This window comes from Magallana gigas, chromosome 7, assembly GCF_963853765.1.
Source record: "Magallana gigas chromosome 7, xbMagGiga1.1, whole genome shotgun sequence".
Lineage (NCBI taxonomy): Eukaryota > Metazoa > Mollusca > Bivalvia > Ostreida > Ostreidae > Magallana > Magallana gigas.
Window position 1 is genome coordinate 37,809,744 of NC_088859.1, and position 24,660 is coordinate 37,834,403.

The window sequence follows — 24,660 nt, forward strand, 5'->3', positions numbered from 1 at the left end:
TAGACGAGTCCGTATAACGTCAGTATTGGTAAAAGTTTACCACAGGCATTTGGGGTATGAATATATACACTCTATTTTCAATATTATTTTGATAAAAAAAATCTGAGACCAACTCACACTTTTCTGTTTATTTTTTGTTGTACATAATATCTGATTGATAACGTTACCTATTCATCTTTTGAAGCTAGTTTGAACAATTGCGTTTTTTGATTAACCCACTCTCTTTTTTCAGTCGAGAAAAAGAATTTTTTAAAGGTAGTTTTTAAATTCGAATAAGTTACAATTTTTATAAAATAATTTGCAATTTAGAATATCTATAAGAAAAAATTGGGTGTCTGCCTCGTTTAAATTGGCAAGTTTGGAAGGTGAGTGTTTCAGGGCAAAGGTGCCTGTTCCTTTACTATTATATCAACAAAAAGGAATTGACAAAAATTAATCATATATATAATACGTACTAGTATGTTGTATGTTTACTTCGTGGAAGGGCTTTCCCCCTAAAAATAACAACTGAGGATTATACATTTATTCGTATCTGTTTGTCATTTATAATCATAGCCCAAATGCCCCGATAAACATAAAACGTTTAGTGTAAAACCCACAAACATGCCTTTAAAATGGATAAACATTTAATATCAGAATGACTTTGTAAAGGCTGCATATATCTGTAAAGCCTTTTTTCAGAACTTGGTCACGGTTAACTGATATCACTAGAGCATCTGAATCAGTAGACCGGAAACAGGGAGGATCAGGGTAGAAAACTATTCCCAATTTGTTTCGAAATGATAGAATCGGACCAAATCCAGGTCTATATATTTGATGGAATTAATGAAAAGGATAGAAAACCTAGTTACTTTCTTTTAGTGTGAAACATGAAAACAGATCTTTCCCCGAAATCAAGGTAAGCGCATCCGTAATTTCCTTCTTGAAATGTTCACAGTGATTAGGTTATTCAAAGTTTTTAATTTATGAATATTTGTCGTCCTCTGCGACAATCTTTATGATTTCCAAGGTTTATCAGGGCTCTCTCTTGTGTGTGTGTGTTTTTGGGTGACCTTTACGAAATACCTTCATCCCTACAGAATATTATCATCTATTTGATCGCGGGGCATCATGATATGACCTCACCTTTTGTTCTCGGTGATATTTTCAAGTCAAAGACCCCCTGTTCTTATGAATCGGCGGCGTTTTTTCGTCTCTCCACAATCTTTCTCTGAACTGGATCCCTGATTGCGCCAAGATACTTGGATCATCTCCCTAGAGAATAATGCGTGTGGGTACGGCGTCTCTGAGATAACGATCTACAACCGTGAATTTACATGATTTTTGAATTTTCACTTTATGATATTTGTTAAAAATAAAAAAAAAATTAACATGCGACTTATAAAAGTGTTTGGGGGATGTGGGTCCAGCCAGTAGCATACAAGAATCAGTTGGTATAAATACCCGGGATGTTGTTTCTTATAGGCAAATAAACTTCTTGTGATTGATAGTGATATTTTTACGGATTTTAGTAATGTACCAAAACTTTAAAACATGTGCAATCCAATAAAACTTTAACATGAATGACAAGTGCGATAAGACATGTTGGTATGTATTAAATTCATTTTTTAGACAAAAGAAGTTTCTTTGTTTTTATATACAAAACATGATTTGTTAGATGATGTTCCCGCTTCTTCCTTAAAGTTATATGTACTCTTAGAATGGTCGATTTAACTTACTCTCGATTTTGTCATTGTATATGGCTTAAATATTCTCTCTCATATATTTTTTTTTTCATATATATATGATTGTAAAAATACGGGACATATTTGTCATTTAATAGCTACTATATTTAATATTCAAACGACGTGATGTTTTTTTAGATATAAATCTGGGGTTTTTAAAAATTCTCACCATAAATTATTCTTCAATTAAAAAAGACTATTTGTGATAAAATGATGAATAAAGAAATAAATTCATATATAAAACGTATTTCAGAAATGCACATTAAAAGTTTGGCAAAGTTGGAAAATGACATATTGAGAGAGAGAGAGAGAGAGAGAGAGAGAGAGAGAGAGAGAGAGAGAGAGATGTAAATGCATGTAGGTAGGTAATATTCATACCCAACCTAATTCTAATTTGTAAGAATTAGTGCATTTTTGATAACTGCATCAATAACACTTACTGAGCTTCTTGGCAAGGGCATAAGCGGTTGGACGATAATGTCAACTACTTCGAATATCTTTGCGCAAAAAAAAAATATGTCAGGAGAGGATTTGTATTCATTATTACTGTTATCAACTAGGAAGTGTTTGGTTTCTGTTTAATTCCCCCTCTCTCTTAACGCTGGTGCTTTTGAATTGAATATTTTATGAAACCTAAAAACTAGAAAAGACTGGATTAAACAAACTCTAATCGTTATTATTAAAGAGAACAGAGAATCTAATTGTTAGTGACACTTCAATAGTCATCGTTAACTTCTGTGTCTCGGCATGTGCTAATATACACCAAAATACACTGACTCCAAGTTTTTGATGTTCAGCCAATAATTTTTGACGACATTTTGTGTTTGAAATAAATGATACGCAACGCTGTTAACTATTAATTTTCTACTGGATGTTGAGTGAAAAGATATCATTTAATTAAGGCGAACACCCTCACCCCCGACATAATATATACATCCTCAAAATAATAAAAAAAATGTATCAAAATATTAGTAAGATAATTGACAAATGAAGGCATTCGTTTGTCTTGTCGTTGAGATGGCTATTCTCTCAAGTGGTTGCGTTGTAGCAATCCGGTTGCAAAATGAGACTTGATCCTTTACTTGATGTCACTTCCGGTTTGGTTGAATTTCGCCCAGACATTTCGGATTGTTCAGGGTTGACGATAGAAAAGATTTGTCATTCATAACTAAGAAAAATTATCTTAAAACAATTTTTATACATTGCCAAATAATTGGAACAATGTGGACGAAATTAACAGTTAGCTGATAGTTCGTACATCCTGTCGTAAGAACAATGCAAACACCAGCATTTCAAGCGCTCTGATTCTTTCCACAATAGTCATTCTGTCGTTTTTAAGTGTTCTACATTTGAGACTGTTAGTAAAAACTTAAGTCAATTGCAATTTAAATAGCCATTAGACATGAAGCACGTGCTGCAAAATACCATGTTCTTGTTTTGAGGTTTCGTCACGGGTACAAAGTAGTTGATTTGGATCGGTATTGTCTTATTTTATCCGTGCTATTTCTATTTTATTTGGGCTTTTCAAATTATTCCATTTAAAAGGATGAACACGTAGAAGTTCTGTTAAGTGTATTTGCTTTTTCAAATATAATATTTTTGTAAAACGTACTTTTTTTTTGCAGGATATGAGATTAAAATTTAAACGAGGCAGAACTCCAGGTAGCATGGTCATCTATGCCGCATGGGTACTTATGTGGGCAGATGTAGGTTGATTTTGTTTTTGTTTTTATCATTTCATAGATCTGTATAAATTGAATTACTGCGAAAACACAGTAAAAGCTGTTTAATACCGAAAATATGTCTTCAAAGCTTTCGATTTATAGAGTCTAGATAATTTTTGTCTTACTAAAATATCAAATTTTTAAAGTTAACTAGAATATGTTACATTAACAGAAAACGATTTAACATACATGAGAGTAACTAAGCACTGTTTATTTAGTTACGTTAAATACATATATGTAAATCATTTCTTTCATATGTAACTGGAAAGTAAAAACATTTGTATATTACACCTTAATATTTAATTTAAAAAAGCCAGAATATATACATATGGCTGAAATTTCTTCAATTTAACTTGCTGAAATTTCGTCAATTTAAGTTGAGAAAATTTCGTCTAATTTGCTGTTTTGAGATGTTACAATTTTGAAAATATATTCACGGAATTACATGAAACTCAGATTCCATATGCTTCCTTAACACCCCCTCGTACAAAATAATAGAACTATTATTTTGTATACTCCTTACATGTACTTAATGTAAAAATTACAGCAATGCTTGTAATATCTTATAAATTTCAGTTATAGGTCCGATGTTAAAGTGTTGAAAAAAAAGCTTCTCCTGTAAAAGAAATATTGAAACGGTCACCATGTATTAATTTTTTTTAATGCATACGTTAGAATAGTACATAAATGTAGTACGAAAATGAAGATTTTCTCTGTTTTAGATTTAAAATATAAAAATCTAGAAATCAAGAAACCACTCATAAGGAACGGTCTCTCCTTATATTAGTTGTACCAAGATTAATAAATTTTCTCACAATTAAAAAAAAGATAAACAAACAAACAAATAAAAAACAAAAACAAAACAAGACAAAACAAAATTCTATTTTATGTTTGTATATAAAAAAAATATTAAAGAAAAAAATAAATATTGGCTATAAGATAAGAGAGAAATTAAATTTTACTGTCCTCCACTTAAATCTGTTGAGAGAATAATGCCTACAAAATCTAGCAAGATTGTATTTCATTTGAAAATCATAATTAAAGAATTAACAATAATTCTGAGACCATATTCCCTAAAATCAAACTTCATTTCGTTAAGAAGGTATTGTTTAAAAGTGTGACTTTCAGTAGAAAAAAATATTAAATGAGAATTGCTTTGATAAACATATAGTCCGGGACTAGATTTTAACCCTTTTAATAGTCTGATAAGTTGGACAATTTGAAAGAAGATAAAAATATGAATAAAAAAAAATTACCCCTCCCAACCTCCCCCGACCCAGTAAAAAAGAAAATGGCTACCAATAATATGATAATAAATTTGTACACTTGACTTTGAATTATCATAACAGCCATAATTTATTTAATATATCAAAAAAAAAATAAATAAATAAATAATTAAATTTTAAAAAAATAAGAATGCATGTATGTACCTGTATGGAACAATTTAAAAACCCTCTCGGGGTGTGCAGGATATAAATCAGTCCAACCTTTGGGTAATTTATTGCTATAATAAAACTGGATTTTGACAGATATTCACATTTTTTTTATTCCACATTATTCATATTTGGGCTATGATTTACAGGTATTTGGTAAAGTGCGGTCAGAGAAAGGTAAGATATTTCCCCTTTATTCAATACGATATATTGCCAAAATTCAACGTAGAGAGAAAATATGGGCCACTAACAAACATCGCCACACACCTTAGTGGGGGTCTTTTATAAGTCGTTATTGGGTCATTAGTTTCATCATTCTTTCTCTTTTCGTGACAGGGTTAACCACGCAAATCACCTGGCTTAATTGATTCAATAAAGTACACAGAAAGTGTTAAAAAAAACATCATATGAACACGAACATGTATTTTTTTTTACCTTTATTTTGACTTCGCACAAACTTTAAAAAAATTTTTTTTTCAAAGAAAGATATTTTTCTTTAAATAAAACTCAATACTAAAACACGATTGTCTGCATTCTTGTACATTTTTATCCTTTTCATATCGATATTTAAAGATACACTGAATTCAATCTCAAAACATGAAAGGTAAATATGGAAAAACAAATATACCGTGAATGTTTCAGCTACCGTGACGTGTTCTGTTAGTGGCAGCAACAATCAAATTCTAGAAATGACGTTGAATGTAATAAAAGAATTTGACGTCATATCAGCAGTGACTGTTTATACAGCGAAGGAGGAGGACCCAACGCTAAGCAAACCAATCGAAAACGATAGCTGCCGAGTGGCGGGAAACGGAGAAGAAGCCACGCCCTTTACTATGACTGTATCGTTTGATGCTACCTTAGTTAATTATCCATGTGGGATAGCAGTGGTATGTAATTATTGATAGCAATCTTTATTTTTCGTCAAATATTTTTTTCTATCAAACAATTTAGTTTACTCATACAGCCCAATATCCTTTACAAAATAACTTGTTTTTTCGAGTTTGGCATTTTAAATTTCAGCCCGATTAACATGTATAGTGGGATTTTTTTCTTTCCCTTTTCTTTCAATCAAAAAAAAAAAGAGAAATCCGGTAGAATGCAAGGTCTTATGTAAATGATTGTCTGGAACTATGAGCTCCATCATTAACGATGTTGTTTTTCGTCTGTTGACGTTATTTTGTTTGATCAGATTAAAGGTTTGAACGATTGTTGATTAAGATAATTTACGATAAGACCGTTTTTTACACAATTTATTCAAAATAAAAATTGGACTATAATTTACAGGTTTGAATGTAATTAGTTTTGAAATGGTGCAAAACAGGCGTGATCTTTTATAGGATAAACAACTTAATAGTGCATGCCAGACGAGAAGCTTTGATTAAAAAATGAATGTTTTCAGAATCTCAGCAATTTGCGTTTACCTTAAAATATAAAGAAAAAAAGAGGTTCTTGAATACATGTAACAATAAGCGAGACAGAGTTGGGTTTTTTTAACTTTAAGATGAAAATAATCATATTATAGAAAAGCTTATTGACGTTTTTGCACTTATCATTTCAACATAAACAAATAAAGGACCTTGTAATTTTTCATATCTTTTAGATCAATATAAACGAATATCGGCTTCGACTACGCACATTCGAACACACTGGAGTGAAATCTACGAATGATGTGTTTTTAGATGCTGTGTGCGACCGATCAGCTGGGAGTCAAACTCTTGAAATCTTACCTCAGTAATTTATTTCATCTTCTAAACATTAAACTTTATAAAGCATTTACAGCAATTCATATTTTCTCACTAAATAAATGCTAATGATATAAATATTATGTAGAGGAACTAATATACCATTGATAGAAAAGAAAGGTAATTGAGAATGTTAGATATCACTTACTGCAAATTAATTGAAACTAATTGAAGAAAAAAATAAACGTTTAACGAATAACTTTATTTCAGACCTGCGTTCGTACCTCCAGAATCAAAATTGCTAAGATTTGAATTAATGTCCAACCAGAGTAGCTCTGTTACTTCGGTAAATCTCGGGGAAAGTGTGTATTTCAAAGCGGAGTATTACTACAACAACGAATACAGTAAGTTTACAAAGTAATGAAAGTTTATTTAGAGGTTTTAATTTTCAATACCTGCACTTTTAGAAAACAATAGAGTCATACTTTAAAATACAGCATTCAGTGTATTATTCAGCTTACCTTTTGTGTTTTTATTTTCAGGGGTGGGAACCTGTGGCTATGATTTTTGGTTGGCTCTTCCGCAGGACTCCGATCCTTTCTTTGATTTTACTCGCTACCTGATAGTGACCCACCGACAACAAGACCCTGTCAATGCCTCCTATGTAGACTCCAGTGGCAACGAGACCTTTCTAAATTTTGTACTGAACTTTTCTCAACAAAAGCTAGCGATAGCTCCTCATGCTGGCGTGGAGCGAGTGAGTGATAAATCTCTTCACCTCACCTCCTCCCATCAGATATGTGTTCAATCGTTCAACTACTTAACAGTGCAGAGTACGACCATATTTACCGTATTCCCAACAAACAGTTTGGGAAAAGAATACATCATCAATAAACTCTTTCAGAGTAATACTGTAGTAATTCTCGCTACTGACCGGGAAACAGATATAACACTACAAGGCGATGTCGCCAAACTGGATGTTCCATCATCTCTTACTGGGCTTGTTCCTTTCGAATCGCTGCAAATTGTTGCTAAAGAGGATGTCACTAAACTCAGAATCATCTCTACTAAACCAGTCGCCATTTTCATGGGTTCTCAGAAAACTGTTTCTAATCCGGACGGATTTGCAGAACAATTATCCGATACGTCAAATATGGGATCACACTTTCTATTTTTTCCAGCTTATGGGGAAATCGTATGCACGTCGTCTACGGCAAATACAGTATTAAGTTATGTTTGCAAAGATGGTTTATCAGAAGAAAGGACTATACAACAGCATGATAGTACAGTCTTCACAGCCTCAAGTTTACAGTACTGTATAATAGAATCCAGCGCCCCACTTTCGTGTGGACAGTACTTTAGTTCCGTTATAAACGGACCAGTCAAAGGCTATATGAACATACCACCTCGGTCTCAATGGTCCACACATTATACGTTTGGAGCCTTTGTCAATGTGGAATATGAGATCATTATCGTGATTGAGGATGGCTACCAAAATAACCTCAACGTTAGTGGAACTTTTGCCGGTGTAATGGAGGGATCTACCTTATCGTGGACAAGTGTTGTTCGACACTCAGGTATATACATGTATTAAGAGGTCCGGATGGTCGTAGCCATTTTTAGACGGTATTGATCTCCTTAATGAGAAGAGCTCTGTATAAATATGAGAAAAGTACTCAAATTTAAAAGCTAAAATTAATGAATTTTGATTTTACTAATTGAGAGTTTATAGCTTAAAAAATCATATCTAAATTTTTTTAAGGTAGACCGGTTGGTTTTGTAGACCACCCAGCCTCCTTAAAGAACAATCTAGAGCTACTTCTAGTATATATAACTATGCAGATAGCAAGAGCCATATTATACTATGTGTACTGTATGCTTGTTTGTTGATCATTTTGTCCGTATTTCGATTTAGGTAAGACTAATGATTCATTTGCTACAGTTATTTGTCAACTGCTCATCTTGTTACTTTAAAAATAGGTGAATACTCTCGGGTTATAGAGAATATATCAAAATACATATGGATGTACTTGATTCCTTATCAAACGTCATTTATCGACGGTCTTATATCACGTGATTTGACATATGATATGCATCTTAGCATGTGCTATTGAAGTATTCTTCGACCTTTATCATATACACTCTATATTAACATATGATATAAACATATTTTATGCTTCAGCATGAAGCTTTATATTTCTGTAAGTTAAGTTTTTGCTTATTTCATTATAAATGTTTTTTGTATACATTGTATGTCTATAATCCTTACAACCAGCAGTTGCGCTCATAACGGTATAATCGCAAATGGTCTAAAAACATGAAAACAAAAATAGTAAGCAACGCGTACCATGAAATAAACTAGCAAAGCAAATGCAGTTTATAGCGCCAAGTTCATAGAAAAACCTCTTTACGGTTACTGGTCTGCAATTAGGTAATACTACATCTTTTTTTTCGGACTAGAATGATGCTCTGATACAAATGTTACGAGTGAATGTGTCTCACAAGTTTAGTTCGTGTCGTTGTTGTGTTTATAGTTTGTGATAACTGGTAGCTGTAAATGTAGATTTGTTTTGTCTCGGAAATATGATACATGTATTGACAGTTTTTCATGGAATAAGACGCGTCACGTGATTGTTGTATAAATCCCGGTAGATGAGAGACAAAATTTAGACAGCAGCATAACATATTTTTATATTAATCAACAGAAAATGGTTTTCTACCATTTTAACACATTTTCAACACAACCTTCTACGGACAATAAGCAAAAAACCACAGAAGCAATATTTTTAAAATTGGACAATTAGTGATTAGTATGAATTTTGCACACCAATTTAATATAAATGAAACTATCTTATAAATAGTAGGTAATATTCATACATATTAAAAAGATATTTGGTAAATGATATATACTTTTAACTGCAAACATTTTATATGATTCGATAGAAAAATCGGAAGAAAAATTATAAACCCTTAGGTTCGAGAGTACCATTTCACCATTGAGAAATTTGCAGCGTATTATTCAAAAATTCCTCCGCGTTCTTACTCAGGGAACCGTTACAACTCGAAAGAAATCAATTACTCTCTAAATTTATTCAAATGATTCTTAATCTATGCCATCATTTACACTTAACTGGGTGATAGTGCCCTTGATAGTGCTGATAAAGCAAAGAGATGAAGGCACGGATTCTTAATAGATTCCATAACAATGCCAATATGGCGCCATAACATTGTGTGGATAGGGTAGTTAAGTACTGAGTCTGTGAGGACAGAGGGGAGATAGGAGGTCCCCGTCTTCTGGGTGATGGGAAAATCTCGCCAACAAAAGAGGTATAGGGCATCAAAGTGCTTTCCTTCCGAATTCACTTTAAGGGTCCAAAGAAAGGCCTATTTTCACCCTGATTCTGACAGAGAGTGCATCTTTTATACTAACACAACATCGCCCGAAGGTCACTCAGAGCGTTCTCGGAACATACAGTCAATTTCATTGGTTTACCGAGAAAACTGATTCTCTGAGACGATGTTAATCTCTAGACATACGTTTGTACAAATTAATTAAATACACCTATTTTAGTAAACATTTAAAAAAAAGGATGACTTTCGAAGAAAAAAAAACCAGTGAAAAATCATTGTAGGTTTTTTGTTTTTTATTTAAATAAGCCTTTAATCTTTATGTTGTTTTATAATATATGTATATATTTCAGGAATCACCTATGTTGGCTTGACCTTTCAAATAGGTAAATTATTTGGACCGATAGTACAGGTTTCCCATCCAAGCAAGTCTTTTCTTGTACTACTGCGGGATAATAGAGAATTATCTGTGACAATTCCACCAAAGTCATTTCTAACCAACGTGTGGGTAAGAATTAACCAAATCTTTTTCAGATCACTGATGACAAATGATAACCATAATATTTCAAAAAGCCTTTTGCCTCCAAACCTCAAACAATTTTCAAATTGTGTTCATAAATACATCTTCCACACATATATTTTGCTACAGAAGAAAATCAGCGCTAAGTAACGCATTCTCTCCCTCACATGTTTATTCCAGAAATGTAGCCAGACTTTGGGTTTCAGTGGAGATCTAGTGGACAGTGATTGTGATGGGAGTGCAGACGAAGACAGGGATATCACAACAGGTAAGGAAACTCAGGAAGTGAGTATATTTCAACATTTTATCAATACCCTTATTGAAAAAGTGTCAATACACTGCAATATTCATTTGAGGATAACCCGTGATTCTTTTTTACTGTAGGATCTGAGCCCTATGACTTGGCAGGGTACACGCAAGGTATTAATTTATCATTTTAGTTAACTGCAATTACATTAATTAAGAATTTGATTGATAAATACACAGTCATATAAACTTTAATAAAATATTTTAATGTTATTTTCAGGATTAAAACCTGCAGGCGAAATCCGTTTTGCAAATTGTATTGCAAAATCAAACAATGATTGGGATGATGGTGGACCAACCATTCCTTTTATTGATGAAAATGGGTTAGTGTAAAAGTTAAATGCTTTACAGACACATTATGAACTCAAGTCGAGGAATTTACTCGCATTGAGAGGACTGGGTGGTGGTGGCCATTTTAATACTATGTTGATCCCCTGGGAAAGAAGAGCTTTGTACAAAGATATTCGAGAATACTCAAATTTATGGAATTTTTCTGTACTAGAATATAGTTAATAGCTAAATATGTCATTAGGTAGATCTAATGGTTATTTAGTGGCCACCCAGCCTCCATACGCTCTTTTATGTCGTATCTTATTTACTTGACAGGTGCCCAGTGGACAGTGAACTGTTCTCTATAAATGCAACCTTCTCCGAAATAACTGCAAACAGACTGCATTATCCGAGACTCTTTTCATCCGGGTATCTAGAGAGCGCTAGATTTTCCGGAAGTACTGATGTGTACTTTCAATGTCAAGTTCTTCTCTGCTACGATTACACAGGAAAATGTTTTGAGGTAAATGTTAGTCCAAATATATATTTACGGTCAAATATGTGTACATATACTAGTATCTTTTATATTTTCACTAAATGACAAGTTTAAGAATGCTTTTCTATGTAGAATGCATGTGGAGTTGGTTCTGGATATATCGGGAACAAATATGACCGGATGTACGTAGAACAGAAGTTGAAAGTGTTATATAGCACGGAAAAACCCCTCCGTCGTAAACGTGAAGGTGAGATATCGACGTAAGAACTAAAATTATGTAAGTGGAAAGGGGTGTTAACTAAAGACTGACGAGTAGTGACGAAGTAGCAATATGTAGTTAATAGCGCTTTATATCTTACTGGTAACCTGGAAAGGAAACAAAAATAAATACTTTCATGAAAACCGTAGAAAAATAACTAAAAGCTTAATAAGATAAGAATAATGGTGATCAAGGAAAAGCATGTGTCTTTTAACTCCAATGGTTAACTTCACCCACGATTTTTAAGACGCTGTTATTCTTGCAGACACCAGCAGCAGTGGACCGGAAACAAGCACGGATACATACGTCATCATATGTGTGACGTCCTTCATTCCCCTGGTGCTGTCTTTGGCCGTCACGCTGGTTCTCTACAGAAAATTTCTTTTCCTGATTGATGAAACGATGAGTCATTCCTCTCGTGGACTGCAGCTGGGATCAAACAGCAATAGGCTCTAAGCAAAAAATGACATCAGAGGGAAGCTCACCACAAGATGTCACTAAGCGGCCCGTCCATCGAGTCCACGGGGGGACAACTGTTTGATCACAATGAAGAACACGAATCGTAATGTCTAAAAGACTTTATTTATTTGAAAAGGGTCTATAGGCGATGGTTCATATGAATCGATACCACGATCGTAGTTTTGAATTTGTCAGGTCTTTTTATGTACATAGTGCTTATTTGGTTGTGGATTCACTATGCTTCCAGATACATTGAATGTTAGGAGGATGTTTCTGTTATTGTTACAAACATGGCAACTATAATTTATTTGTATGTACATTTTTGTTGATGTGTGTTGATTGTGTACACAATAAAGCTCATTAGTCATTAGGTTGCCTTGTTCTCCAGTTCTTTGACCATCCAATTAAAACCTATTAGAAACCATGAAGAGTTGGCGACTTAAGAATATCGCTGTTTAGATCAGCTCATCAGAGATTTATATTAAATCTGTTTTAAAGTAGCTTTGCAAGAATCTGTGACCTTGGAGGAAAACGAGCACAGAACTCTCTTTATAATCGTATTCATATAGGATCGGTTTAAGCTGCGTGTACTTCATTAATTCTTGAAGAACGAAAAAACGAACACGTATGCATATAAGATGGAGTAAGTATGCAAGTACCTTGATTTAAAATAAAAGTTACATACATGAAATAATTTTTTGTTCATTTTTCCACCCTCTGTAGATAAGAAGGTTCGATAAACATGTACATGTATAAAGATATTTTCATTGCTTGATAGGCCTCGGTTTTCTGATTACATCTACATCTGAATATTAAAGAGCATTAGATTTCTTGCAATGCATAAAAGCACAGTAATGACATCTTCTTTATTTGTATGCATTCCTTTTCAACGTGTAAAAATAATGACATTTGATGAGATGTTACATATATTAGTATACACTGATTTACAACATTTATGCGGGTGGGTGTCGCTAAGAAAAAAAATGTGAGACATTCTTTAGAAACATTAAGCACTGTGTTTAAATTGGTCTGCCTCCAAATCGATCTTCTCTCAGTCCTCAAGAAAATGAAATTTAAATACCAGATTCATTTCGTGGGTAAATAATTATTTGAACTTGAAGCTTATCGTTCAGAACGAGAAGAAATGAGTTGGAGTACATCCACTTGAACTTAGGTTTTTAATAATAATAAGTATAAAAACAAATCTTGACATTGCGAAACATATCCACCATCAAAGAATAACAGACTGAGCGCTAAGATAAATCAAAACGAAAACATTAAGGTAGTTCTATCTCTTCCTCGTCCTTTTCGAATTTTTCTTGTTCATAGAGAATTTCCTCTAAATTGTACACTCTTATAATATTTCTGTCACTTCCAGTAAAGTTATGAGACACTATCAGTGTTTTTTCTAATGGTTGGGTACAGATATGGAAAGGAAGTTTTCCTTCGTCAGACACCAAAGTTCCAACGTCCATTCCATCTTTTGTAATCATGTGTATCTTGGCATATCCAATACTAACCACAAACAATAGATTGTCACATTCAGCAATTCCCCCGACGGACGCAGGGACGGGACACTCCCAAATCACCTCACCCGTAAAAGACACGCTCAGAAGTTTGGTTCCGTTTACATAGTCTCTGTCTGAGATGTAGAAACGGTCAAGATCCGAGTCTAAAAGCAGCGTAAAGCCAGGAGTTATGGCTCTGTTTGCGATAGTTTTCAAGTCGATCGCTTGCATTTCGTCACACGAAAGGTGGAAAATCTGAACTTGATGATCGGAACTCATGAGAACCCCGATGTATTTGCCATTTGAGTGAACTGCAAAACCCGTATGGTTAATTTCCACTTCTTCCTCCATCTTTGGAACAATGGTTTCATCTTCGTTGGTCTCTACGTCCCAGTACTGGAGTTTTTTCCCTGCTATCGTGGCGAAAGATTTCTCGGACACCACTGTGACTCCAACACAATCTCGAGTTACGGGTACTGTCCATTTCAGCTCTAGATTATTGTCAAACAGCTTCAACATCCTGTTTTCCACATCTGCCACCAGGGTACTGACCTCGTTTGTGAACGCTGACAACCCTGTGACCTTGCAGTCCTTTTCCTCTGGTAGTTTCACCGAAACTTCCTTCAGTAGAAGCGTGGACATTTTGATAGCGTCTTTATCAGCCTTGTTCTCCTCGTCGTCGCTATCCTCATACGTGTAGTCGCTATCTTCTTCTTTCGTGGGTTCCTGCTTCACTAAGCTTGAAAAATTTCGATGGCCTAACTGTCCTTTATGTTTTTCGGAACAAGCATCGCACATTGGTATACGGCAGTCATTGCACATGAGACTGGCGGTCTGTCTAACTCGCCTAGTCCAACAACTTTCACAATTGTGCGTAATGATATACGAAGACATTGTAAAGGATAGGGATTATACACACCACTTTCAATGTCTTGATAGATTAGGTTTCTATTTGATTAGGCCTGTTTTATTTAAACATCATTTATTCTTTTGTACCTGTGGAGATAAATAGGTAAACGTGTTTAGGCCTTGTTACCTAGCTATACTTACATAACGAAATTCAATATCTTTCCTATCTGAAATTGAATTTAAATCCGCGAGGATTTTAAAAACTTTTGACAGTAAATGATAAGAACGAAATTAATTTCAAATTTTAACCCAAGAACTATGAAAATATGCCGGTAGTTTATGAATGTGAAACTTTAAACTTCAGAGCATATTAATAAGTTAGGTGATTTAAACATTTATTTCTTACCAAGAATAGAGCCTTCATGCACATTCTTGAACGTTCCACCGGGTTTTGTTTTTCGATGGTTGGTTTGTTTTCAGCTGTCATCGTTGATTGTTATGTTGAGTAATAAACAAGGACACCTGGTTTGCATGTAAGAGTGAATGGCTAGAACTGGCCATACCTGGATACAATGCGGGGTGCAGTAAGTTTTGGAGGGATTACAACACACGACCCCGGATTGCACATAAACAGTTTAAATGGAAACAATAGAAATCATTAGACACAAATGGTTTGTTTGTAAGCTTAGGTAAACCTTCGTTAATCCTTTTCGCTAGATCAGGTTTTATTTTCTTAGGACTTATAATGAAAAAAATCAATTTCATATTTATAATATAGTCCCAATGAACTTCGATATGACCAGATGAATCTTATTAAATTACTTTCATCAGGACAGTAAACATTTTAAGAATAAATGTAATTCACATAGATTTCTTAATTTCATTATATAAACGTTATCGGACAATTTCAGTATAAAAAAAAACCCCACACTTTTAAAATCCATCCATAGATAGTTCAACGTATTTTGTCTCTTACATTGAATATGCTACACACTCAACGTCAGTGCGGGTAGATGTCATTAGATATGCAATGACTGTGTCCTATTATTGATAAACATCAAATACGGTTTTAACATTAATCTGGCTCCAATCTGCTCTTATCCTTCAGAAAATGAAATTAAATAACAGTTTAATTTTGTTGATAATTAGTTATAATATACCGCCAGGGAGCGACAGCTTAAATACTAATTGACAGTATTACACAGAGGTGTGTTTCTATCGGGTGTAACATGTTTTTAAAGATAAAAAAAACTAAGAAATTATAACCATAACATGAAAACTAGTGTTCCTATACAATAATAAATAGAAGGCGACATATTCAGCATAAAAACTAAAACAAAATTTATTAGGCGATTTTCTTCAGAAATGTAATTATTTCCGACCCTTTGATCGTGTTAAATTTTAATCAGATGCAGCAGATCATACAAGGAATTAAACTTAACGCGTATAGTTCTGGTTTGTAATTTATTGTTAAGCATACCGCAATATTATTGTCGAACACATTGTGATAGCGATAATCTAGATGTTTGTATTTTTAAAATTTTGTTCGAGTTTACGTCTCTTAAATGTTTTTAACATGTATATAAATAATAAAGTCTTTATATTGTTCTGTCTATCTATAAGTTTTGGGAGGAAATCACTTTATTTATATGTCCGAGCGATGAATTACCATGAAGAGGTTTACACTGCTATAAATAGAGTTGCTATTAACGTCACATAATGTTCATTTCAATATTCTTTATGTTAAATCCACCTTTATTTTGAGTAAGATAAAGTGGCTGCGCTATTCTAAAGACGCTTGCATCCATTTGAATTTCGCGAAAGAAAAAAAGTCAGAGGACATCCACTTGATTTTCTATTTTGATTAACACTGAGTATATATAAACATATTTTGAGATTGAAGCACACACCCACCATTAAAGAATGGCCCCTTGTTCCATCATCCCACTGAGCTCTTCATATTTTTTATGCAGGTAGAGACTTTCCTCTAAATTGTACACTCTTATAATATTTCTGTCACTTCCAGTAAAGTTATAAGACACAAACAATGTTTTTTCAAGTGGTTGAGTACAGATATGGAAAGGAAGTTGTCCTTCGTCAGTTACCAAATTTCCAATGTCCATCCCATCTTTTGTAATAATGTGTATCTTGGCATATCCGATGCTAACTACAAACAGCAGATTGTCACATTCAGCAATTCCCCCGACGGACGCAGGCACGGGACACTCCCAAATCACCTCACCCGTAAAAGACACGCTCAGAAGTTTGGTTCCTTTATCATAGTCTCTGTCTGAGATGTAGAAACGGTCAAGATCCGAGTCTAATAGCAGCGTAAAGCCAGGAGTTATGGTTCTGTTTGCGATAGTTTTCAAGTCAATCGCTTGCATCTTGTCACACGAAAGGTGGAAAATCTGAACTTGATGATCGGAACTCATGAGAACCCCGATGTATTTGCCATTTGAGTGAACTGCAAAACCCGTGTGTTTTAATTGTACTTCTTCCTCTATCTTCGGAACAATGGTTCCATCTTCGTTGGTTTCTATGCCCCAATACTGGAGTTTTTTTCTCGCTATGGTGGCGAAAGATTTTTCAGACACCACTGTGACTCCCATGCAATCTCGAGACACATGAACTTTCCATTTAAACTCATATTTATTGTCAAACAGCTTCAACATGTTGTTTTCCACATCTGCCACAAGGGTACTAATCTCGTTTGTGAACGCTGACAACCCTGTGACTTTGCAATCCTTTTCCTCTGGTAGTTTCACCGAAACTTCCTTTAGCAGAACTGTGGACATTTTGATGGCCCTCTTATTTGTCTGGCTATTTTTGACGTCGTTATCCTCTTTTGTGTTGTCTGTATTTCCTCTTTCGTTGTAATTCCTGCTTCACATAGCTCCAAAAATATTGCAGACCTAACTGTCCTTTATCTTTTTAGACTAAGCATCGCCAGTAAGTATACAGCAGTCGTTAAATGAGGAACGTATCCAACAACTTTCACAATCGTGCATATAATATAGGTAAACATTATGAAGGATATGTATGGCAGGCCAAATTCACAAAAATAAGCTAAACATAGTTTCACTGAAAGTTGATAAACTATGTTTATCGACTGTAATCTATTATATACTAAAAGTTAAAGGATCGTTGTACTAAGCTGTAGATAACAAGGTTCATATATTATTCCAAATTGTAACCATGGCAAGACAATAATCTGTAACTCATACCAAAACAATTTTGCAACTGTAAACCATAAGTTTTTCTGATACAGCTTTACAATTTGTGCAATATGGTTTTTTACTTCTAACTAAAATTAATTAACAAATGTTAATTAAAGTTTACAATTTGTAAATTATAGCTATAGTTATTATCGATATTGATATAAAGATAAGATAAATTATAGTTTTACATTTGAAAAACACAGTTTAAGACGGGATATCTGGTTTTGTATCAGAGATGCACGATTGCTTGGGTGACTGTTTCACGACTCTAACCTATAGTTTACAAAATCATGTTTCATAATAGCTTTGTTCCTAAATAATAGATAGGTTCCTCAGGCGTTTAATTAAAAAATCAAAATTCACTAGTTTTTAGATTCATAAACTTTATGTAAAACGGTTATTAACTATAGGTACTAATGGGAACTCTAGTTTGTGGAAACAAACTATGATTAACAAATGTAATTCATAGTTTATATCTTAAAACTATATTTTACGATATAACGTTTGTTTGTGTTTGTTAGTAAAACTAACAGCTAGCTTTAATTTACGATCGATGATTATAATTAACGAATTTAAAACATAATTGATCTGATAGATACTGTGTGATTAACAACGGATTACCATAGTTAACGGATATAGATAATAGTTACATGTAACATCAGATGTGAATGTATATTTATCTACCAGGAACGTTTATTGTTAACGTTTATTTATAGGAGGAAAAACTTGAATTATTTTGTTTGCTACCGTCAGCTATACTTTTTTGTCCAAATTATTATATAGTTAGCAATCTGTTAATGTTAGTTTTTACGGTTTGGAAAACTTGTTATGTAATTGTGCAGCTATTTAAGCTCAATTTTGTTAATTTTGCGCTCCATACATAATGCTTATACACAAACCATCCGGTGTTCCACTTTACATGTAGATAGATCAATTGATGTCAGTTTTATTTAAACATCATTTATTCTTTTGTACCTGTTGAGATAAATACCGGTTCCTGTTTAGACCTTGTTACCCAGCATATTGCATAACGAAATTCAATATCTTTACTGTCTGAAATAGTATTTAAAGCCTTGGCTAACTTTTGACAGTTAGATCAATTCAATTTTAACTAAAGAACTAGGAAGATACACAGGTAGTTCTACACCAGGAAAATTAAACTTCGAAAGACGTACACCAGTAGTTTGGATTAAAGACCTATTTCAAGCACTAATGGAGTCATCATGCATATTCTTGATAGTTTCTCCAGGTTTTGTGTTTCTTTATAATTTGTTTGTTGACAGTTGTCATCTTGCATTGTTTTATTGAGTTATTGGAAGTGAGACTGAATTGATAGAGTAGTTCGATCTCATATTTCTATTACTGTCACAATGGTCTTAGTAAGTTCAGTCTATGTTTACAAATATGTTTTACTAATTAACAATTTTTATTGTCAATGAGTCTATGACTAATTAGTTATGGACTCATTGACAATTAAAAATTGTTAATTAGTAAAGGAAAAGAATAAGAAAATCATAATAAAAAGTTTCATATGTTTAAATATATTTCGCGTTGATATCTTATTTTCAAAATACTAGTACATATAGATATGATCAAATTTCAATACAAGGGCAATCACTTTTTAAGATATAGGGAGACAGTGTTTTGTTCAATTTTGTACGGTGTTTAAAAAATGTACAAAAATTGATATATTTCTAGAGCATGGCAGACTTTTTTTTAAACGTTAAAGCATGCATAGATCTTGTAAGTTTTTGTCGTGTTTTTAATTACGTAAAAAGTCAATGTCACTGCTTTCTTGGTCATTGCCACTGCTTTCATAGAAATAAGTATGGCTGCAGGCACTCGATATGGTGGAGGCTGTCCTCTCCTTGCAGAGACATTTTTTTATGTTTTTATCTGTAAAATTTCAAGCACGGTGCTCTAGGGGTATTTCGAAGTGATAAATGAGATTTCGAGAAGAAAATAACTGTCTTGGTTTTTTGTCAAGACTTACAGAATATGTTTTTCCCTCCCCTACATCCTACCCACTTTAAAAAAAACACGATACTTTGAGCCGGGGTTTCATGTATAAAAGAGACTGTCACCATTCACTATGCCGTGTACATAAGTTAGTCTAGCCTTACGTAAATTCATTTTATTTTATCTAAGTTGAGGTCGTATATTTATGTTAATGTCAAAGCGTTATTGAGTTTTAAATGACAATGATATTACAATTCCTGGAAACATTTCTGTTTGAAATGTCGATGACAATGAAAGGGTTTTAAAAACTATTCCGACGAGTCCTTAATTGTTTGGATTTTAGTTGAGGTTCAGCAATACTTTTTCCCTTCAAAAGACATTCATTTTTTTTGTCATAACAAGTTTTGAGCTTTGACTCCAAAAATATAGGTTTTTGTAAATACAAAAGGAAAACCAGTAATTTGTTATGAAAGAAATATATCAAACCTGTTTATCGGCGTCAAGTTATCCCTTTAGCAATGCATGTTTGAAAAATGAAATAACTGACTTCTTTGCAAATAGATTAACGTTAATCCTTAAAGTGTTACGCAGTACATGTAAAATTAAATGTACATCTTGGATTTCGTCAAAATTCTTCAGCGTTTTCTTTTGTTAGCTATTATGGATCTCTCTCTCTCTCTCTCTCTCTCTCTCTCTCTCTCTCTCTCTCTGTGTGTGTGTGTGTGTGTGTGTGTGTGTGTGTTCTAGTGTCCCAGGGCTTGGTCTAGTTGATGAATAATGGCCTTGAATAAAAAAATACTTCAAAAGGAAGAAATGAAATCCCCCTCCCGGGGACGAACGACGCTCAAGCGACAGTGCATCAGCATTCAGTCTAGGATCACGGATTTGTGATAAACAGATAAGGTATTGTTTATAATTGTCCTTTACCCAAAAAATGAATTTCATTAGGAAAATTTTGATTTATAAATTATTTAGAAGTTCACTATCTATCTATCTATCTATCTATCTATCTATCTATCTATCTATCTATCTATCTATCTATCTATCTATCTATCTATCTATCTATCTATCTATCTATCTATCTATCACAAATCTAATTTTTTGCTAAGAACAATATTTAATTGTTTATTTCTGGAATATTTTAAGGTAAAATATTTTTTATCTTTACATAGTATTTGCGTCCAAGATCCTACCATTTTCAGAAGGCCTGAAGTGTTTCATCACTATTGATTGCTAAACTTGTTTTTCAGATGAATTTCAAAATTTTGCAATGCGGTGTTCTGTCCACTTTGTGTCTTATTCTATGTCCAAGTACAGTCCAATCACTGGAACCCATCGATAGGCCTCCCTTTTACCTCAATGAACGAGAGTGCATGGACATGTTTCCAGAATCTTTCAAAAAAGACGCCACCAATGCAAAGCTAAGGAAATCTGAAGAACCGTTCGATCTCTCTCTCGACAGGAAAGAATATAACCCAGATGCGTCTGTCACAGGTGACAAAGCTATAGTAAAATAATAAAGTACAAATACGTGCAGTATATTACGCTAGTATATGTAACATGTCAAATGAAGTAACTAGGTTCGTGTTGTCCTCATCCTCTTTCATCTATGGCAAATATTTTGAAGCTTTGTGTTAGGAATTCAAACTAAATTTTATTTCAGTTAAAGTCTTTACAAAGGAGAGTTTCTTTCCTGAACAATCTATCTTTGGGATATTGCTGCAAGCCAGGGTGGCGAAGTGTGAGGGCAAGGATAATCAGAAAGCCATCGGAATATTTCAACGGACAGAACAACAGACAGACTTGGAGACTGTCAAGTGTGACAATTCACTTGCCAACGTAAGTCAAAGTCTCATACAAATACGTGCTTTTTTTTTTTTGAAAAATAACGTATTTACATGATGTTTTTCCATGAGGAGTTGTGAACGACGAATATGGCATTATATAAAGATTCAGTTATAAAAAAGGGAAATAATAATCTGAGCAAAAATGATCAGTTTAAATCGATTTAATACTAGTATATGATTGTATATTGAACGTTTACCTTACATGTAGCTTTATTGCATTGATATTTGAATTAAATATATATCTTATATTTTGTGGCAGGGGGTTGCTTTTAACGTCTTTGAAAAAGGTTTAGAAGAAGTGTCCATTAGCTGGACCCCACCTTCTGCATCGGAAACTCGGACTCTTTATTTTGTGTAAGAACTTCAACAATGCTATAAATATAATAACAAAACTATCTGAAATACAGACTTTTGCAAAAGAAACTTTGTCGTTTTAACTTTAATTATGATTTGTTAAAACATCATTCATATATATATATATATATATATATATAACATTAACTAACTTGTTTCTTGTATAGAGCAACAGTACTGGGAGTCAATGAAACCTTCTACACGAACATAGCAAATGGCTTCATTGTCCATCACTCTAGTAACCACTCGCTTGAACCCAAGATGTGTCCACTTCGAAGTTTCTTCCATGAGAGTGGGTCCATATGTCTCAGGGGGTCCGAGCACCTGGTCTCAGCTCTTCTGTCTGTGTTGCTGCTTCTATTCAGATCATGAAACTACGTGTTTCAATGCGAGAGATGTGCAAAGATGGTCTTGCTACATATGAAATGTCTCTGGATTTATAACGCTGGGCCTCCAATTTATTCTTAGAACACTTTTATTATGTATTCATGGTATAAAACTACAATTTTATGAGTCATTAAGATGACCTAATGCAATTGGTGTTCGTCCGTCTGCGTGCGTTGTGCGTTAATAATTGAACATTCTTACTTCATTTTGAAAACCGCATCGCCAGTTTCAGTTGTGATTGTATGCATCGGGGGGGGGGGGGGGGGGGGTGTGTACGAGGAACATAATTGTAAATATTATGACTCTTGCTCAATATGGACCATACGGGCATGCACAGGCACGTGTTTCTGAAATCTACTCCATAGTATGCATGCTGTAGGATGAATTTGACAACAAAAACAAACGCCTGTGGGGTCATGACTAAAATTGCCAAAATCTGACCTTTTAAAAAAAGGCTTCTCTACTATAACAAATCCGATTTTTAAAAAAATGATTTTATTGTTGTATAGACCAAGAAGGCCTCTACCGTTAATGTAAACATGCCCCTCCCCCCCTCCACGTTGAGTAGGGGTTTTGACTATAACCGGTGGGCATGTAGGGTCAAAAAGGTCGTATAGGACTTGTATGATTGCATATTATGTTTAAAAATCTTCTTTTGAGTTACTGGCAATAAAAACTTACTGGAAGGCATAGTTAGGAAGATCGTAAAACCGTCTACCAAAAATTGTAAATTTCACGACCGCTAGGTTTGGATGTATAGTACATGTATGTACATGTATATAGTCACTATATATGTAATGTTCAAAGTCTTCTTCTTTTGTTCTGCTGTAAAATATATAAATATTCTAATATGAATATGATAAATACACATTTAGAGGAGATAATGAAGCTGTCTATCAAAAGTCAGGATATCATGATATCCATTAATTGCGGTAAGAGTTCAGTCTCAAAAGTGGATTGAAAGGGTGTATGGGTATTACATTCATATGAAGAAAGATATTAAATTTGTACATCCAAATGTATAGATTTCACAGATACTTTTTCTCATATTTTAGATTTGATTTATATGGGATTTCCTGTCAGGTTTATGAATGAGCTATGGTACTCAGGTGACCGTTCAGGCCTGTGGGCCTCTCATTTAAAAATGTTATGTCGCTTAAATATATTAATTGTGTATTCACGTTTAATGATTTAAAGTAAAGAAAGTCTACTTGCATATACTAGTATCCATTTTCATTTACCAATATAGGTAATAATATCAGACCGCATGACAAACGGAGCATTAATGTCATTTATGTACAGTATGTACATGTATTATTGAATTGGGGTTGTATTGAATAAATACTGTAGTTGTTTTGACATTAAATTATGATTTTCGCAAACCCCTTGTCTCTGTTTTTTTTTGGTTGCAAGTAACAAAATAATAATATGCAATTATTATAATAGCCACATGAGCATATCAAGAAAAATATTTAAGTGGTATACCAAATACTTATAGATTTCTTAATTCTTTTTTGGAATGACGAAGGGGGGGGGGGGGGTACCATATGTTTAAATTATCGCCCATAGAATATAGCTAGAAGATTCCTTTTGGAATGACGAAGGGGGGGGGGGGGGTACCATATGTTTAAATTATCGCCCATAGAATATAGCTAGAAGATTCCCTGACAGATCTATGTACGTGCTATATGGTAGTAAGATGATCATTCTGTTTTGTGAGCCGCTTATTTAAAATTGCTATATTGCTTAAAGTATATAAATTGAAATAACACTTTAAATGATTTCGAGCATAGAAAGTTTACTTGCATAGAAACATTTTTTATTGACAAGAACTGAATGAACATTTATGTACGATATATTAAAAAACTCCTCTGTTTTGTTTATTGTGTTGTTGTTTTTGTTTTTCAGGCACGTAGCATCGTTTTTGAAAGTGGAGGGGGCAGGCAGACTCATCCAAAAAATCTTGAAAAGCGAAAAAAAAAAGGAAATTAGGAATTCCCCAAAATCTTCAAAATCCTAATCCGGGGTGGGGGGCTGGCGTACTATAATATAATATTATAACTTCAATTTCAATCCTAATTTCCTGATTTTCATATCAATTTGATTTTCATATCCCCCCTGCCCCCCCCCCCCCCCATTTTTGTGATAAATTAATTCTAGCGGCTAAAACGCTGGAAAGAAAGATAACCCCAAAAGGGAAGCTTTTTATCACCTTTTTTTCTTTAATTGTAGAATATCTAATTTAAAATTTAATGATTGAAATTCACTTCTGTAATGAACACTGCAAATATTGAAATTATTATTATTGTTA

At 33.7% G+C, this 24,660-nt stretch overlaps 3 protein-coding genes across 5 annotated transcripts; 2 read left to right on the plus strand and 1 right to left on the minus strand.

Moving 5' to 3' along the window:
- Positions 1 to 669: 669 nt before the first annotated feature.
- On the plus strand, positions 670 to 12,595 carry LOC105331532 (uncharacterized). Of its 2 annotated transcripts, none has more exons than XM_011433767.4 (14): positions 670 to 898; positions 3,350 to 3,430; positions 5,031 to 5,058; positions 5,524 to 5,771; positions 6,485 to 6,615; positions 6,837 to 6,970; positions 7,109 to 8,143; positions 10,268 to 10,422; positions 10,615 to 10,702; positions 10,819 to 10,854; positions 10,961 to 11,063; positions 11,347 to 11,533; positions 11,639 to 11,753; positions 12,031 to 12,595. In XM_011433767.4, the coding sequence occupies exons 2-14, from the start codon at positions 3,353 to 3,355 to the stop codon at positions 12,219 to 12,221; spliced, it is 2,529 nt and encodes an 842-aa protein (XP_011432069.3). In that variant the 5' UTR covers positions 670 to 898; positions 3,350 to 3,352; the 3' UTR covers positions 12,222 to 12,595. The 2 variants fall into 2 exon arrangements, with proteins under 2 accessions (XP_011432069.3, XP_019924192.3); XM_020068633.3 differs by lacking the exon at positions 670 to 898 and adding an exon at positions 1,393 to 1,587.
- Positions 12,596 to 13,073: 478 nt separating this feature from the next.
- Positions 13,074 to 17,619, minus strand: LOC105331531 (uncharacterized). 2 transcript variants are annotated; one of them, XM_011433762.4, is made up of 3 exons: positions 16,496 to 17,619; positions 14,988 to 15,683; positions 13,074 to 14,728 (listed from the first exon to the last, which is right to left on the minus strand). In XM_011433762.4, the coding sequence occupies exon 3, from the start codon at positions 14,624 to 14,626 to the stop codon at positions 13,502 to 13,504; it is 1,125 nt and encodes a 374-aa protein (XP_011432064.3). In that variant the 5' UTR covers positions 14,627 to 14,728; positions 14,988 to 15,683; positions 16,496 to 17,619; the 3' UTR covers positions 13,074 to 13,501. The 2 variants fall into 2 exon arrangements, with proteins under 2 accessions (XP_011432064.3, XP_065921237.1); XM_066065165.1 differs by having other exon boundaries at positions 14,988 to 17,619.
- A 2,888-nt stretch (positions 17,620 to 20,507) lies between these two features.
- Positions 20,508 to 22,598, plus strand: LOC105331530 (uncharacterized). Its single transcript, XM_011433761.4, has 5 exons — positions 20,508 to 20,664; positions 21,012 to 21,255; positions 21,425 to 21,600; positions 21,868 to 21,962; positions 22,130 to 22,598. The coding sequence occupies exons 2-5, from the start codon at positions 21,012 to 21,014 to the stop codon at positions 22,332 to 22,334; spliced, it is 720 nt and encodes a 239-aa protein (XP_011432063.3). The 5' UTR covers positions 20,508 to 20,664; the 3' UTR covers positions 22,335 to 22,598.
- The last annotated feature ends 2,062 nt before the right edge of the window (positions 22,599 to 24,660 follow it).

What these genes read in the sequence shown, in the direction of transcription:
- LOC105331531 (XM_011433762.4), bottom strand. Translation starts at nt 14,626, where the DNA reads ATGTCTTCGTATATCATTACGCACAATTGTGAAAGTTGTTGGACTAGG.
- LOC105331532 (XM_020068633.3), top strand. An exon ending in CTTGGCAGGGTACACGCAAG is followed by an intron (nt 10,855 to 10,960) that starts GTATTAATTTAT and finishes TGTTATTTTCAG; the next exon opens with GATTAAAACCTGCAGGCGAA. An exon ending in ACACAGGAAAATGTTTTGAG is followed by an intron (nt 11,534 to 11,638) that starts GTAAATGTTAGT and finishes TTTTCTATGTAG; the next exon opens with AATGCATGTGGAGTTGGTTC.
- LOC105331530 (XM_011433761.4), top strand. Translation starts at nt 21,012, where the DNA reads ATGAATTTCAAAATTTTGCAATGCGGTGTTCTGTCCACTTTGTGTCTT. An exon ending in CCCAGATGCGTCTGTCACAG is followed by an intron (nt 21,256 to 21,424) that starts GTGACAAAGCTA and finishes ATTTTATTTCAG; the next exon opens with TTAAAGTCTTTACAAAGGAG. An exon ending in ACTCGGACTCTTTATTTTGT is followed by an intron (nt 21,963 to 22,129) that starts GTAAGAACTTCA and finishes TTTCTTGTATAG; the next exon opens with AGCAACAGTACTGGGAGTCA.